Genomic DNA, 17,645 nt, shown 5'->3' with positions numbered 1-17,645 from the left:
GATGGGACTGCTATCTCCTTCTCTTGGGAGGGAAGGAGAGGAGGTTGGTACCCCAGAGAGCACTGGAAGGGCGACATGCCCAGGGAGGCGTTAAGCAGCGTATTGTGGGGATATTCAATCCACGTCAATTGGGTACTCCAGGAGGAAGGGTTAGCGTGTGACATGCAATCAAGTGCGGTTTCTAGCTGTTGGTTGGTGCGTTCCATCTGACCATTGGTTTGCGGATGATAACCGGAAGATAGACTTACAGAAATGTCTAGCGCAGAGCAAAAATACTTCCAGACAAGGGATGTGAACTGTGGACCTCAGTCTGAGACTATATCAAGGGGAATGCCATGGAGACGGAAAACATGTTGTATTTACAGGTTAACTGTTTCTGTCCAGTGCTATGTGGGAACATGGACGGCTGGGGACTGGTAATGGGCGGAGGTAACCAGAACAGGGCCTGGTAGATTGGTTTTAGTTTTGTTTCGGGCACATACTGTGCATGCGGCGACGAATGACCGAGTGTCCATTTTTATAGTCGGCCACTGGAAGCATGGGCGCAGGTCGGCTAGGGTTCGGTTGACTCCCGGGTGGTAGGTCAGACGGGAAGCGTGGGCCCATCCAAGTACCTGGGAGCGGACACAATCAGGAACAAATAGAGTTCTTTGGGACCAACCTCTGGGGTCGGTTTGTCCGCTCTGTGCATTCTTAACCAATGCTTCAATCTCTGACTCCACTGATCCGACAACACAAGCAGGTGGAATGATGCTCTCTAAGACGACAATCAATCTTTATGGCCAGGTCGACAAGTTGGTCAAGATTTGATGGTTCGTCTCGGGAGGCCAACTCGTCTTTTAGGGACTCATTGAGAGCGCGTAGGAATACATCTGGAAGCGCCTCTTTGTTGAACCCACTTTCGGCGGCAAGGGTTCGGAATTCAACTGAGAATTCCGCCACGCTACGGGGGCCTTGACGGAGCGACATTAGTCTTTTGGCTGCCTCTTTTCCGCGTACTGGGTGATCGAATATTTTGCGTATTTTTTCCGTGAAGTTGGAATAATTCAAACACACTGCTGATTGACGCTCCCACTCAGCTGACGCCCAAGCTAGCGCGGCTCCCCGAAGACAGCTGATCATGTAAGCTATTTTAGCTTTGTCTGAACTATAAGTGTGTGCTTGCTGTTCGAAAACCAGCGAACATTGCACCAGAAGAGCCCGGCAAGTCTCCAGGTCTCTGTTGTAGGGAGTGGGAGGAGGCAGGTCGGGAGCAGGCAATCGACAGGCGAGTTAGCTTCAGCAGGCTGGCAAAGGTACGGCTTCGGCAGGCTGGCAAAGGTACGGCATCGGCAGGTGCAGGAAATCTAGACAAAGAGTGGTAATTAGGATAAAGTTCGACTCAAAAGCAGGTAATAAGCTGGATGCAACTGACTGTGTGACAGTTAGAGTTGATCTGGCGCTGAAGTGAAGTCCAAGGCTGGCTTTTGTAGGCTGCTGATTGTGATTACATGCACCTGGCTCCTGCTCCAGCTGTGTCTCCTCCACCTCGCCTAGCAGTGTGATTTTCTCACGCACATATACACACACAAACAGGGAACAAATGGGCAGGGCTCATGGGGAGGAAGCGGGGGCCCTGACAATGGTCTTCTGAAAGGTGACTTTTGGAGGTATAAGGTTTTGGCCCGACGCCTGCGATCACATACCCCAAAAACATATAGAAATAACACATTTATGTTACATTTCTGTCACATGTAGAACCTGTTTCTGAATTCACATAGAAATGTGTTATGGTGGGGTTAGTGACCTCTAGCTGACCCCAGAGGTAACTACTATGAGTGCTATCAGTATTAGAAACGGATCTGTCATGGCCAAAAACATGGAAATTCACATAGGTTTATATTTCTATCACATTCAGATCTTTAAAAACACGCATCAAATTCCATTCATAACAAATTTCATATGCTGGAGGCAGTGGTGTAGTGGTCCTTGGAGAAGTGGGTATACAGGTAGTCCTGTAGTTACGAACATCCGAGTTACGAACATTTGCAGATATGAACAAAGGCTGACTGAGGTCCATAAAATCTGTATTTTGCGTGCAAGGCTACAGTACAGTAAGCATATTTATTTTGTTTTTATTGCATTGTAGTGTGTAAAAATGTAATGTACTGTGAGGAAAAGTGGTTCAGATAATGATGGACGGATAATTTAATGTATATTTTTTAAATGTAATTTATCTACTGTATAGAAACTTAAAGTGTTATATAAGGTATATTATTTAATTTTATTTTTGTTTATATTTTTTTAAATATATGTTTTTATTTGATTTAAAAATATATAATTTAATCAAATTTAATTTTGATTTTTTTTTTATGTGATCCGATTTATAAACAAATTTGACTTACAAACAACCTCTCTGAACCCATTGTGTTAAAAAATTGAGGATTACCTGTACTTTCAATTTTCACAAGTAGTCCAGAAAAAATCCTCTTTTAGAGACGGTGACATGTATGAATTAAAAATCTGTCATTTGTACTTGGTCACAATAATAATAATAATCTCCTCCGTGAGTCATCACCTTACCGTGGCGGAGGGTATCCCAATGAGCCTAGGAGCTATGTTGTCTGGGGCTTCATGGTAGGGTCACCCATGGAAAACATGTTCTAGGTGAGGGACCAGACAAAGCGTGGCTCAGAAAACCCCTATGATGAATGACAATTTTGGATTGTGGTTTCCCTTGCCCGGACGCGGGTCACCGGGGCCCACCTCTGCAGCCAGGCCTATACCCATGGGGCCCGGCCGGGCACAGCCCGAAAAGGCAAAGTGGGTCCAACTTCCCATGGGTTCACTATCTGCGGGAGGGGCCAAAGGGGTCGGGTGCGCAGTGAGCTGGGTGGCAGGCAAAGGCGGGGTCCTTGGTGGTCTGACCCCCGGCTACTGAAGCTAGCTCTGGGGACATGGAATGTCAGCTCTCTGGCAGGGAAGGAGTCCAAGCTGGTGTGCGAGGCCGAGAAGTTCCGATATAGTCAGACTCGCCTCCACACACAGCTTGGGTTCTAGTACCAATCCTCTCGAGAGGGGCTGAACTCTCCTCCACTCTGGAGTTGCCCACGGTGAGAGGCGCAGAGCAGGTGTGGGCATACTTATTGCCCCCCCGGCTAGGCGCCTGTACATTGGGGTTTACCCCGGTGAACGAGAGGGTAACCACCCTACGCCTTCGGGTGGGGGACGGGTCCTGACTGTTGTTTGTGAACACCGAACACCAGCTCAGAGTACCCACCCATTCTGGAGTCCTTGGAGGGTGTGCTGGAGAGCACTCCCTCTGGAGACTCCCTTGTTCTTCTGGGGGACTTCAACGCTCACGTGCGCAATGACGGTGAGACCTGGAGGGGCGTGATTGGGAGGAACGGCCCGATCGGCGGTGTTTTGTTATTTGACTTTTGTGCTCGTCACAGACTGTCCATAACGAACACTATGTTCAAACACAAGGGTCTCCATATGTGCACTTGGCACCAGGACACCCTAGGCCGCAGTTCGATGATCGACTTTGTAGTTGTGTCATCCCATGTGTTGGTCACTCAGGTGAAGGGAGGGACGGAACTGTCAAATGATCACCACCTGGTGGTGTGTGGGCTCCGATGGAGGGGTAAAATGGTGGTCCGACATGGCAGACCCAAACGTATTGTGAGGGTCTGCTGGAAAAGTCTGGTGGAGTTCCTTAAGGCTCTAGGTATTATGGGACTGTTGTGGTTGACATGCCTCTACAACATCGCGTGGACATCAGGGACAGTGCCTCTGGATTGGCAGACCGGGGTTGTGGTCCCCCTTTTTAAGAAGGGGAACCGGAGGGTGTGTTCCAACTATAGAGGGATCACACTCCTCAGCCTCCCTGGTAAGGTCTATTCAGAGGTGCTGGAGAGGAGGATCAAATCTCGGATTCAGGAGGAGCAGTGTGGTTTTCGTCTCGTCTGTTTGGGGAGTCCTGTGGGGGTTGCCCTTTGTCACCGATTCTGTTCATAACTTTTTATGGACACAATTTCTAGGCGCGGCTGAGGCGTTGAGGGGGTCCGGTGGCCTCAACATTGCATCTCTGCTTTTTTCAGATGATGTGGTGCTGTTGGCTTCTTCAAGCCGTGATATCCAACTCGCAGTTTGCAGCAGAGTGTGAAGCGGTCTGGATGAAAATCAGCACCTCCAAATCCGAGACCATGGTCCTCGGTCTGAAAAGGGTGGAGGGCCATCTCCGAGTCGGGGATGAGATCCTGCCCCAAGTGGAGGAGTTCAAGTATTTTGGGGTCTTGTTCACGAGTGATGGTAGGTTGGGGAGATCGACAGGTGGATCGGTGCAGCGTCTGCAGTGATGCGGACTCTGTAACGGTTTGTTGTGGTAAAGGAGGAGCTGAGCCGAAAGGCAAAGTACTCGATTTACCGGATACAAGCAGCCGAAATGAGTTTCCTGCTCAGGGTGTCCGGGCTCTCCCTTAGAGATAGGGTGAGAAGCTCAGTCATCCGGGAGGGACTCAGTGTTGAGCCGCTACTCCTCAAGGAGATAGGAACCAGTTGAGGTGGCTCGGGCATCTGGTACGGATGCCTCCTGGACGCCTCCCTGGAGAGGTATTCTGGGCATGTCCCACCGGCGGGAGGCCCTGGGGATGACCCAGGACACAATGGAGAGACCATGTCTCTTGGCTGGCCTGGGAACGCCTTGGGATCCCGTCGGAGGAGCTGGTTGAAGTGGCTGGGGAGAGAGAAGTCGCCCCCGGATAAGTGGCAGATGATGGATGGATGGATAACAATAATACATTTAATTGGAATGCACTTTACATTTCAAAATAAATCTCAAAGTGCTACAGGGAAAAGTTAAATCAAATTACAATAAATAAAACAGTTAAAAAACATAAAATCTAGCAAAAAAATATTAATAGGCCTTTTTTTAAGGGGAAAAAAAAGGTCTTGAGGCATTTAATTTAACTTCCACAGTCTGTGGAGCTCTCAGGGACTGGAAGGGCATTGCAGAGCCGCGGAGCGACTATCTGGGAGGCCCGTCCCCCATAGTAGAGCGTCTGGACCTAGGCTGGTGAAGGCAGTAGATGGAAGAGGAGGAAGGAAGGTGTTGTGTGGCATTGTGGAGGGTGAGTAATTCATTGAGGAAGGCAGGGGCAGTTTGATGAATTTATTTGTGGGGGAGCAGGCAGATTTTATTGTATTGTATTTTATTGTATTCTGTATTGAATTGGAAACCAGTGGAGGGATTTTAGGACCGGGGTGATGTGGTCATATTTGCGCCTCCTCATCAGGATCCGGGCAGCACAGTTCTGGATGTGCTGTAGTTTTTGTAGGCTCTGGCCTAAGGTCCCGATGAGGAGGGCGATACAATGGTCCAATATGGAGGAGACAAAGGCATGGATCAACTTCTCCGCATCCGGTTGGGAGAGAGAGGGACGAATTTTGGTAATGTTTTTGAGGTGATGGAAGAAAAACTACAGAGGTGACGGATGTGGGTATCAAATGAGAGATGTGAGTCGAGCCTGACTCCCAGGTTTTTTATAGAGGACAGGGAAAATTGAGACCAAAAATGGGGATGTTGCTTAGGGAGAGTGACTTGGTTTGATTTGGGGTTCCTATGATAATGGCTTCGGTCTTGTTGCTGTTTAGTTGTGTGACATCCAGGCCTTTATCTCCTCCAGGCATGCCTGAAAAGCAGATGGCAGATTTGAGGGAAGTGAAGAGTAAATTTTCATGTATAGCTGAGTATCATCAGTATAACAGTGAAAAGAGACATTGTGTTTACGGATTATGTGGCCGAGGGGGAGCATCTAATTGTGAAGAGGACTGGACCAAGAACTGAAGCTTGTGGAAGTCCACAGGTTACCGTGTGCAGTGATGATGTTGATTGTCCTATGGCCACATGTTCTGTTCTGTCCGTGAGGTATGACTTGAACCATTTTAGTGCAGTAATAAAAATAAAAACAATAATAAAATTATCATGACTTGTTAAGAACAGTTTGGGAACACAAACAGCCTGACATAATGTAAAATGTATTTATCATTGGGCAAACATAAAGTATATGTTACAAAACAAATTACATTATTATTTAGTGAACAATAAACAAGAACATCGAAAAACAGCCTGCTTAGACTTCAGTATTGTTTTGTGCTGAATCTTAAACTATTTGTCCCCATTTGTAAGTTTTCATTTACCGGTACCTAAAAGTCAAATGTACCACTCTATAGATACTATAAAACTTAACTAGAGCATGTAGTTAGTGTTTAAAGGGACTGCAACATGAAAAATCAACTTTTTGAAGCTTTTAGCCATGTTAAAATGCTAATTCCTCACCAAAAACATGACCAAAGTTGTGTTTTCCTCCATTCGCCCCTGAATGAGAAATTCTAGGTTATTCTGCTCTCCAAGCACCAGCCCCTCCCAACCTTAGAAAACGAGCTGTTGGCACGGTTTGATGTCATTGTGTGTGGCCCCACCCCCGCACCCCATCTGCGGACTTAACGCACGCCCACTTTCTCTGAGAACTCCATCCATGAGATAATGACAAAAGTAGCATTTATCAATAAACATTCTGTTCAAATGAATTCAAAGCAATCAATTATTTTTCACATTTGCAATGCCAAAGTGCAATGAAATGTCGTAAAATCCATTGGCTGACTGGTGCAGTAGTAAAACATTTGCCCTAATGGGTTTAAATAAATGGATGATGTAGTGAATAGTGCGCTCGCCCCATAAGCAACAGGGCGCGGGTTCGCGACCCGCTGTAGTACTTTTTTTCTCCTCCTCCTTTCCTCTAACCTCTCTGCTTCACTCCTATCCCACGATTTCTTGCGGCAAGGACCTATTTTGTTTCAAATGTTTATTCAAGAATTGATGGCTTGCGTTACCAAACGCAGCCCGTAAAATTAATTTAAAAAAAACGGCTTAAAACATATCTGTATGTTTCGTGGGCGAAGCAGCTGGCTCGGACGACGTCATGATAGGGGCGCGCAGCCACAGGGGGAGAGGCGGGTTTTTACTGAACCGAGCGTTTTGACTTCTGGATAAGAAAAATATCTACCGAAATAACTCATATTACATAAAAAATTACATCGCGATTGTGTCAAAGGTAAGATTTAATCATTATATGCCTATAGTTAACTGTGGATGGGCTTAAAATACCATGGTGTAGTCCCTTTAACCGGCAACTTCCAACCTTGGAATCGAACCCACATCGCAATCAAGTATCCCGTGTACGAGAGCAAATCAGTTCACCTGAGCTAGATTTCTGGGGCACCATTATGGCTTGGCGGAGCATTTGAAGGATTGTTTTCCTCAACATGACCTGCCCTACTCTGCCTCCGATTGGCTAACATGAGCCAATCTAATCAGTGTAGGTGGGGGGACTAGACAATTAGAGGCTGAGGAGGGTATGCCATGGCTCATCAGTCCTCATACCAAATGTTAGCCAATCGAATCAGTGTAGGCAGGGGGGACTAGACAATTAGAGGCTGAGGAGGGTATGCCATGGCTGAACGGTGTGTAATCTGGGGGATTTCGAAGTGGATATACTCAATACTGACTGATAAAGAAGTGGGTATACTCAATGCAGACTGAAAAAGAAGTGGGTATACCCGAAAGATCAAATTCAGAACGCCTCCACAAAAGAGCAAACCCTGAGAGTTGTTTCATGCTTTTTTTCATGTGCACAATTCTTGAAAATAAGAGCTTGACAGCCCCATTATTATAGCAGAACTGCATCAAACTAATATTTGGTCAAAGTCAAATTTAATGTTTTTATTTAAAAGAATGTGTCCACCAATGAATATTCTCAGAGCCCTTTTCCAATCACGGAGTCTAACCACTTTTTGTATGCCAGGCCAAAATGTCTCTGCTCAGGGTTACATTGCCTGTCCAGAACAGTGCTCAGAAATGTGCACTCTGAAGACAGGCTGGGAAGGTTTGATAGATGGACACCCCTCTTAAGACGCTTGTTGCCACGAGGATCAGGCAAGGATATGCTATCGTCCTCCATAGCACCAGCTGCCCAGTCACCACAGCCTTGAGCACCTGGCTTCAGTTGGGCTGTGTCACCAATGTTATGGAGAACAGTGCCTCCATTACAGTTGAAGTAGTCGAGCTGGTGTTCCCACCTCCACTGGTGCCACAAATAGAAGACATGCCGCCTGGAGTACAAGAGAATAAACATATTCACTATCAAACAGGTTTACTAAATCATTATAAAATCCAACAAATGGTCAATAACAGATATTTATTTGGGTCCTTTTCAGAAAACATGGTCCAGCCAGCAGCAATGAGAAAACCAGGTCAAGAAAGTAAAAACCCTGCTAGAGTTTGGCTTAAGCCACAGGTGCTTCTCGTAATGACCTCGTTTACCTGCCGGTTGAGTACAAGCACCTGTAGCTAAAGCCAAACTGTGGAAGAGTTTTTACTTTCTGGACCTGGATTTTCCATTTTTGTTACCCAGATGCTCAAACGCTGACCAACTTTGAGAGCCAATATTTAGTTCCCTTTACAATCAAATCATCATGTTTCACTGCTTACAATATTGCAAACATACTTCAGAGATAGCAAACAACCTTACTGAGATTTGTGGCGTCGTTAATGTGTGAATGTATCTTGAATGGTAAAAAGTAGCTGTCACAACCAATGTTTCCTCTAATTTTCCGTGTCTTTACATTCACACAAACTTCTTTAACGTTCGTTGGACTACGGTAAGCATCATCCATGGACTTATATATTAGTGGACTCAAAATGCCACTTATTCACCAATCACCATAGCGAGAAGTGAAGCCACCGGCGGCCATCTTACATTGCCCCCCACTAAGCCCACCAAACTTGAAAATATTGATTTTCCCACAGTGTTTTCATGTTATTTACTGTCTCTATGATGTAAATGCCACCATGTGTGGTGTATGGTTTTACCAATAAGTCTGCAAGAAGCGCTACATTCACATTTCATTGGTAAGAATGCATTTATAAATTCTCTCATAAGCTATATCTGTGAGTGCTACTCAAATATTTGTCCGTATCATGTTGTCAGATCCATGAACAATGAAATTAAAGTATTTCCAATCATGACAAAATTGGCTGTGAAATGTTAACCTAATGGTCCATTTATACACAGTAAGCTCTCGGCAACATCAGACATGCATAGGGCGGCCAAACCAGTATCACAACTGTCCAAAACCTTAGATCATAAATTACATGTTACAAAAAAAAAAAAATGGAGCAAGCAGTCAAGTAAAGAAAATATTTGTAAGTTATTTTTACACTTGTACAGCTTCACTACCTTCATACAAAAATATTCAGTTTAATAACCAGTACAAATGACAAACTATCCATCCCTTCATCCATTATATACCGCTTATCCTTGGTCAGGTCAGGGGGGCAGCAGCTTTACCAGCCACTTCGTCTAGATCCTTCCCAAGGCGTACCCAGGCAAGCTGAGACACATAAACTGGGTTTACGTGGAGCCTTTTTACTTATTCCAATTGAAATCATTCCGAATGAAGATCTGTGGTCACCTGTTTACATGCTCCACTCCTTTAATCAGATCAGCCCAGCGGCAGCTGTCAGACGCGTGAACATTGATCACGTGGTTTATGAAGATGGGAGTTCATGCGTCATTTAATACAGTAGTTAACACTTTTAATGTGACAAAGGCTTTGATCATTCACGTCATCTTTGAAAATGTTCTATTTCATCAGATTTGTCATGGTTCATTGTAATTTCATACTTCTGGGAGCCCATTGAGAAGAGATACAATGCTGCCATCTGGCCATAGTTAGTGGGTGTTTTTGATTTCACAAGCCAATTGACCAGGCAGCGCTGCACAACACACTGCACTGCCCATTGAGAAAATGAGAACAATACCATAGTAAATGTCAATTAGTGTTTTGGGCGGTAAAATAGTTAATATTAAGCCTATGAAGCACTGTAGTGGCTAACTGACCACTTGATGTCAGTGTTGGCTTCTGGATAAAAAATATGTTGTCTCCCAAGCGAAGAAGAGCGGAGTGTAGTGGAGTAGTGGAGTTGTGGAGAGAAGACGAGTGCTAGTGCGAGGACGAGTGAGAATGGCTAAACGCAAGCGATCCGATTACAAGCAGCTCACGCTCGAGCAGCGCATTTGTAAAGAGGAAGATGACGGAGCAGACTCAGCAGAAGTGGAGGTGAATACGCGACGGGCGTCCACCTCAAAAGCCTCCACTTTCTCAGTCGTTCACGAGGCATGTGGTGATGGTTTCTGTCATAGTTCAAAAGATTCACCGCCATCTGATGAGGAATCTAGTGGTGACGAACGCGAGCCGGATTCATCAGATAAATGAATCCCTTCTGATCACAGATATTAGCAGAGATTCATCTCCAGAACGTTCTGGAAGCCGCGAAGGTAAGCACTAACTTGGTGCAAGTTAGCGTGTAGTATTTTACTCAGTGCTTCTGTAAATCGAGTGATCACAATTATACTAGTTCAATATTATAGTATTGAATGTCCTGGGAATGAAATTACGTGGATGGATGAAAACATTCAGTTATGCTTCTGTAAATGTGCAATAATGTCCCGGAATTAAATGACGTGGATGGATGAGAACATTCAGTCATGCTTCTGTAAATGTACAATGTCTGTTCCACTACTAACGTAATGTTTAATTGCCATTGATGCAGCGTTCAAAGATTGCCCCCTCACGTCACGTTTCCTCGGAGTGCAGAGGGTGGTGAAAAAAAGTTTACAATACCGTGCAGCAATAATAATAATAACAATAATAATAATAATAATTAAATAACATTTTGATGTTAACTATATATTTTTCTGTAATTTACAGATACACCCTGAAGCGGAATAATAGCGAACGATGTTGCAATCATGTTAAGCAATAAACATGCTGCAAATTATCACCACCTGCATTGTGTCACATTGTGACACCATAGGAAGTGTGAGAGGCCACGATATGTGAAAACGCCACGGAGAAATCAATGTATTTAAGTGAGGCCCGTGTAGGATGGTGCTGCACATACAAGTTGCTACTACAAAGACCAAGATTCCTTGCGAGTGCAAATAAGCGAAGAAGAGGAAGAGGAGACGAAGAAGAGGTTGTGAGTGTGCGCACAACGAAAAGCAATGCCCCGTTGATTCGAGGTATTTCGATTGCATTTATATGAACCAGCATTCCGGTTATGAAAGACCCAAGGGGCTTATTCGGGGTTTTACCAAACCCAAATAAGAAAATATTCGGGTTATTGTGCATGTTTACATGACCTTTCAAAACCCGAATATTGCCAATATTCAGGTTTTAAAAGGGTTATTGCCTGCATGTAAATGTAGTCATTATTTGTTATGCGGTCCACGGTCTGTTTCATTAAGTGAAATGCATTAAGTAAAAACGTGTACACAATATTGCTAACAGTCATACATATTGCTCCGGTAAATGTCTTTTCAGATCTTCAAAAGTGGGAATTCTTTCTTCTCGTCTGATCCTAACGACCTTAAGGGAGTTTGTAGAGGATGGCTGGTTTGTTCTCAAATCTTCGAAAGTGTGAATTCTTTCTTCTCGTCTGATCCTAACGACCTTAAGGGAGTTTGTAGAGGATGGCTCGTTTGTTCTCAATGCTATTCAACTGCTCCATGTGTTACTTGTCTAGCATGGAATTGATGCAAAGAAAACACAGCAAAATCTATGTAAAACTTCACTTTCTCCCATTTTTAATAAAAGGCCAGTTCAAAGCTTTATCAATGTATGCTCTAGCAACTTTGTAAAGATTCCCATACTGTTCTGGCTTCATGGTATCCTTGTTCTGGTTTCATGCACATACAACTTCTCACCAGTTCTTTGGGTTTTCCACTCGTATACAGCTGTAAATAGTGTAGATGACTCTTGTCATCTTCCGTTTTCTCCTCCACTCCATGTTGAAATGATGTCATAAAGGGATCATATTCAATTGGATCTCCATCAAAGACAGAAATGTTCTGTGGTGGCAAAGGTATGTTTTATCAAGAGTTGCAAGGCTGTTCCTATTTTGTCGCTCGACTCGTTCTCTCTGTGTTACTGCTGCCCTTGAATTCCTCACGGGCGTCAGAACATGTAGACTTGCTTGGATCACCCTTGACACTTGTCTGTTCATATGGTGTCATAAAGCTCTATAATCCTCATACTCATTCAATTTACTGCCCACATTCTCTTGGGTTTTTAAGATGCTCATCTGCCACCTTTTTGCTGTTTCAATCTTATTTTCCCACTCTATTGCCGTCGTTTAAAGTGTATTATGTTCTCCCATTCCTCCATCGTCTTAAGTCTGGGTTTTTAAGATGCTCATCTGCCACCTTTTTGCTGTTTCAATCTTATTTTCCCACTCTATTGCCGTCGTTTAAAGTGTATTATGTTCTCCCATTCCTCCATCGTCTTAAGTCTGGGTTTTTAAGATGCTCATCTGCCACCTTTTTGCTGTTTCAATCTTATTTTCCCACTCTATTGCCGTCGTTTAAAGTGTATTATGTTCTCCCATTCCTCCATCGTCTTAAGTCTAGCTTCCTGTTCCATTGCTGCAATATTAGACAAAGATTCTAGTGCTACAGTTTTTGGTGTCTTGTTCTATTGCTGCAATTTTAGCCTTCATTAATCTTCGTTCTATTACAGTTACCTTTGAGCTTTTATGTGAGGAACTTAGGAACGATGAGAACTTGTCAGACCCTTTACGACTTCTAGACGATGTCATTGATACACTGTCACAAAGATTAACAATTTCATTGACTTGTTTTGATTCCCTCATAAGTTTTTGTTCACGTTATATCCATCCAACTATTCCCATGAGCAATATGGCGTTTGAACGTAACCATTTTTTAAAAAAATACTCTTGATCATCCTCTGTTTTTGTCTGACTTGACTTATTTCATCAAGTCTTTAACAGAACTACTCAGCTCACAAAATTGTCGTATGTGCGCTACAAATTCACCCAACTTTCTTTCAATCAAATTCACATTATAGTCTGTATCCATCCAAACGGTCATTTCGTCCATCAATTCATACAGCCTATCTGACTTAAACTTGCTTTGCTGTCTCTTCTTTTCTAGGAAGACTTTGTCCAGTTGAAGTTCGTTGAATTTGATTACGTTAGAAGGTTGTGTGTTTGGAGGTTTTGTTGCAGATGTATCCATGGTTTCCTCTTTAGGTTTCACTTGTTGGGTTTCCATGATTGATGTATCCACATCAGTCTTTGTGATGTAAGATGACAGACTTGTTAGCCGTTGTCAGCTCCAAAGTAAAGCTTCTTGTATTAATTCCAAGATGATCAAGAAATAGTCTATATCAAGTTCAATGTTTCGATCATCAGAATGCTAGTCCAAGTCCAATGAGTTGAGTTGAATCAGAGAAGGTTTTTTTTATTTACTTTTGTTGGTGCAGTTTGCTACGTGTCATGGCTTAAGCGCATCTACTGTACTTTATCCTGGTTGTTAGTAATCCACTTGAGTCCGTTCTTGTCTTTAAGATTGATTTAATTACTAACAAAACAAACACTAAACTACTGACACTAAACATACAGTGAGGAACGGTAAGAAAAACGTGTGTCTCCGCAGCTCAAGCTGCCCGACTGAGCTTCTTACTGGAATAAACATACATCAGCATGACTAATAAAATACATCATCATAAAAACAAAATAGCATCATAACTATGACTTGTATGACATGTCCTTTGGCCTGTAACCCATACATGAAATTATCGACCAATTTGACGTCATACAGATAATAAAGAAATTGACCGATAATTATATTTGCATACCGTATATGCATATTTGTGACATAATGCGTGCAACCTTGTGTTCACAGAAGATGCATCATTGTGACATGGCAGTCACCAGTGTGGGCTTTTTTTTTTACTGTGTCTCCCCAAAATGTTAACCGTCACATTTTTTTTTTTTTTGCATTTTTTAAACATGACTGTTTTGGCACACACAAAATGATTTACTAGTTGTCGTTGAAGCCGATATATCAATAAAATTCCCCTTCATGGTGCTTTACACAATGTTCCAATGTATTTGAACATGTTAGACTTGTGGTAGGACTCAAAAGTATATTTGTATTCAAGTTTATTTTGTAAACAATTATCGACATTGGCACTTTCTAAATTATTGGTTTATCGTATCATTTGAAAATAGCATTATCGTGCATCCCTAACACAAGTCAAAGTTCAGTTAATTTTCATTATCATAATTGAACTAATAAACGAGCACATTACTCTTATTTCATGGGATGTAATGCAGTTTGTTCGAGTAGAGTTGCCGTAGTGCGACATCATCGGTTAGCGGAGATCTTTGCCCAGAGGAGTAATGATTTGCATTTGTGAGCTGACAGCCAATCAGTCATCTCCATTTTTACACACTGCATTTGATGGCATATCAATGTCTACGAAGCACAATGACTCTTATTTTATAATGTTATAAAATGTTATATTATAAAACCTGCATTTTACTTAGATATTATGCTTGTATGTTTAATATGTTTGGAATTTTATTTCATGAAAACATGATTGTAATTGGTCTCACAAACAATGACTTTGGAAGCATTTTATGCAGTGTTTCTACAACGAGGTGTCAGTAATGCCTAACGCATGGAGTTTCATGTGAGTCTGACGTTAAGGTTAGGTTTGGAAAATTTGTCAGTCCGTCAATGGACGGATGCCATGGCGGCCACCCATTTCGCTGAGGGAATGACAGATTGACATTACAATGCAGTTTGGCTTGAAATACTGACGAATTGACGATGACGGAAGGGTGTCCTGACTGTTGATGATTGTAGAATCTGTAAGTTTGTAAACACTTAAGGCACCAAAATCATTGAACATTGACAGCTCATGACACATCTAACTATTCAAATTTAATGACATATTTGAACCTTCAAAAATACACAAGTCTTACAGAGCAGTCGACAAGAAGTGATCTGTGAGAGTGTACAGTAAATTATCATGGGAAGATTCTTTATGCAGCCTGGTTAGGTTTTTGGAGAAGAAAGGGAGGGTCAGCTAGACAGGAAATGTAGTAGTCTGTGACGAGCAGGCTAGTTAAGGACACGCCGTTATTATTTCATTTACAAGAAGTGAAAAGCCCATTGTTAAAGAAAATGCAGATGGACTTTGCCGTGATGGCTGTGGTTTAAGGGAGCTCCAGACTGAACCAAAGTAATTAAAATAATAGCCCTCTAAATAAGTGATATTTGATTTCACCAATTAAAGACAACGTCGAGGGGGTGAGAAATACGCCAAGAAACATGATTTGGAGGTAGTTTCAAAACTAAGGAAATTGTTTTTGTGTAATGCTAGCATTAGCTACTAACGCTAATCCACGGACATAAAGCTATCCAGCTAACACGATCCATGGCGGAATACTGAGTACTACTACAAGAGATTCGAGAGTTTCGTCAAGAAAACAATGAAACTTGAAAGCATCAAAAAGGACATCGCAGAAGTGACCAAAAGGTTAGAAGAAACAGAGGAGAGGATTGGGAAGATGGAGGAGAGAATGCATAATGTGGAAGAGGCTGTGACGGAGCTGGTGCACGTAAACGTGAAGCTAGTGGGCAAGCTAACTGAGGGCGCTAGTGAGCAGCAGAATTTGAGGACGTGTTTGTGCAGTGCTCCCAACCGGGTCAAACCTTTTTTCAAGAAATATACTTTTTGCAAAATAACGGCGGCAGAGACGGTATGAACCATCCCTGCCGCCGTTAAATCGCTGGTGCACTACGTGCTTGACAATGCTCTTTTTCCCCCCCAAAATACACTGCTGAGTTGAAATGCCCAAGTGGAAACACTACAGGAAAGAGGCCCCTACTAAAGGCTCGGACTCGGCTGAAACGGCTTCGAGGAATGAGGACTCATCGGAAGAGGAGGCTATGGGCCTATCTGCTGTCATGGCTGCCATTGCAAGCAGCGAAAGCAAGATTCTGGCACGGATAGATTCGAGCACAGCCAACTTGAATTCCAAAATAGACGTGCTCCGGAAGGAAGTGATGAAGCAGGAAGCCCGTCTCAGCGAGTTGGAATACGGCATAAATACGTACGCGGAAAAGACGACCTCCGCAGAAGTGAGATTGCTGTGCTGAAGGCGGAGGTCACTTTGTTCCGCCAGAAAGTGGAAGACATCGGCAAGGGACAACGTCGGTTTAATGCACGCTTGGTCGGAATAAAAGAAGGTTTCAATCAAGCGAGGGAATGCGACCCGCAGCAAGCATTGCTAAGATGCTGCAGGAGCTGTCGGTGCTTGATTTCATCCCAACATTGGATGTAGCATTCAGCGGTGCCCGGCGTGCCGCCGAATGGGGACCTCCCAGAGTTATCGTTATTAAGTTCCACTACTTGGGGGAACGCAATGAGGTTTTCCAAGTGGCGGCCCGTTCGGTGTCGCTGACCTTTCACAACAAGCGAGTGAGCATATTCCCTGATTACACGGGTTAGGGTTAGAAGAGGAAGGCGGCGTTTGCTGAAGCTAAGAGTCTACTTCAGAGCCGCAAGAGTGTCAAGTTTAGTGTTCGATTCACCGCGACACTACGCATCACCGACTCGGATTGCCAAGAAAGGCGGTTTTAAGATCCAGCGGCAGCGGTTGAATATATTAAGAATTTGTAACCTAGGATGACTAAGTTGATTTAATCAATTGAACAATGGGATCTAGATGTTGATGACAAATTGTGAAAGGTAAGGACACTGACCTCATTGTTGACGCTCCTGCCCCTCTCCTTTCTTTTGTTCCAACAATGTGACTCATTAAGAAGTTGGACAATTCATATTTTTTTGGGTGTAAGCCTAGTGTTTTAAGTAACGGCATGCAAATTATGTTTAGTTCTTGCTGTGGGTGAAAACTATGGTTTATGTTCTTTTGCTAGCTGTATGCAAGCAATTCTACTTTAAAATTTATCCCTGTCATGTATCTTGGTTCGCCCCGGTTGGGGCCTGTTATGATTATAGTTTACAAGGTTTTCCGTGAAAGGATGTTACAAGAGGGTAGTGCAAGCTCGACAGGTTCGGTGGATCAGCACAGGGATTTTGGGCTTAGTTTTAGTTTTGTAGTCAGACAGGGACTCATATTTCTGTTTATTTTATTTCGTTTGGTTGTACAATGTCTAATAGACAGAGACCAAGTCATATCCGTTTTCTGAGCTGGAACATAAAGGGAATCCACAGAAAAGTAGGATGTTTGCGCACATGAAAACAACACAAAGTGACATCATGTAGTTGCAGGAAACTCATTTATGATCAAGTGAATGTACAAAACTAAAGAAAGCTTGGATCGGGCAACTTTTTTGTTCGAAAAATTATCATAGGGCACATGGTACAGCCATTTTGATTAGAAAAGGCATCCCATTTGTTTCGTCTCACACTATTTGTGACTCCGGGTGTATATATTTTATAGTGAGTGGCAAATTGTATGGTGTACAAATAACATTGGCTAATGTATTTGGTCCCAATTTTTTTCACCAATTTTATATAAAAATGACCAGATCGTAACAACAACCGATTGATAATAGGGGGTGACTTTAACTGCATTATGTATCCTAAATTAGACAGATCAAATCCCACACCTGGTAGGCAGGATCTAAAATGCTGGCACATATTGAATCAATTATGGACACACATGTACTTTTTGATCCGTGGCGGAAGGCAAACCCAACTAT

General features: G+C 43.2%; 1 protein-coding gene and 1 long non-coding RNA gene across 4 annotated transcripts in view; one reads left to right on the top strand and one right to left on the bottom strand.

The window, feature by feature from the left end:
• Positions 1-2,867: 2,867 nt before the first annotated feature.
• Positions 2,868-17,645, bottom strand: part of ptar1 (protein prenyltransferase alpha subunit repeat containing 1) — a 96,098-nt gene continuing 81,320 nt past the window's right edge. For 2 of the 3 annotated variants that reach the window (XM_077560308.1, XM_077560309.1), the window contains one exon: positions 2,868-8,151. In XM_077560308.1, coding sequence (XP_077416434.1) covers positions 7,797-8,151 — 355 coding nt within the window. In that variant the 3' untranslated portion in view covers positions 2,868-7,796. The remainder of the gene's footprint in view (positions 8,152-17,645) is intronic. The other variant, XR_013293335.1, reaches the window with a different exon arrangement.
• On the top strand, positions 10,019-11,715 carry LOC144048402 (uncharacterized). The gene is made up of 3 exons (XR_013293336.1): positions 10,019-10,161; positions 10,245-11,126; positions 11,428-11,715. It is a non-coding gene; the product is annotated as an uncharacterized LOC144048402 (long non-coding RNA).

Source organism: Vanacampus margaritifer, chromosome 3 (genome assembly GCF_051991255.1).
Source record: "Vanacampus margaritifer isolate UIUO_Vmar chromosome 3, RoL_Vmar_1.0, whole genome shotgun sequence".
Classification (NCBI taxonomy): domain Eukaryota; kingdom Metazoa; phylum Chordata; class Actinopteri; order Syngnathiformes; family Syngnathidae; genus Vanacampus; species Vanacampus margaritifer.
This window is presented reverse-complemented; position numbering and strand designations above follow the sequence as displayed.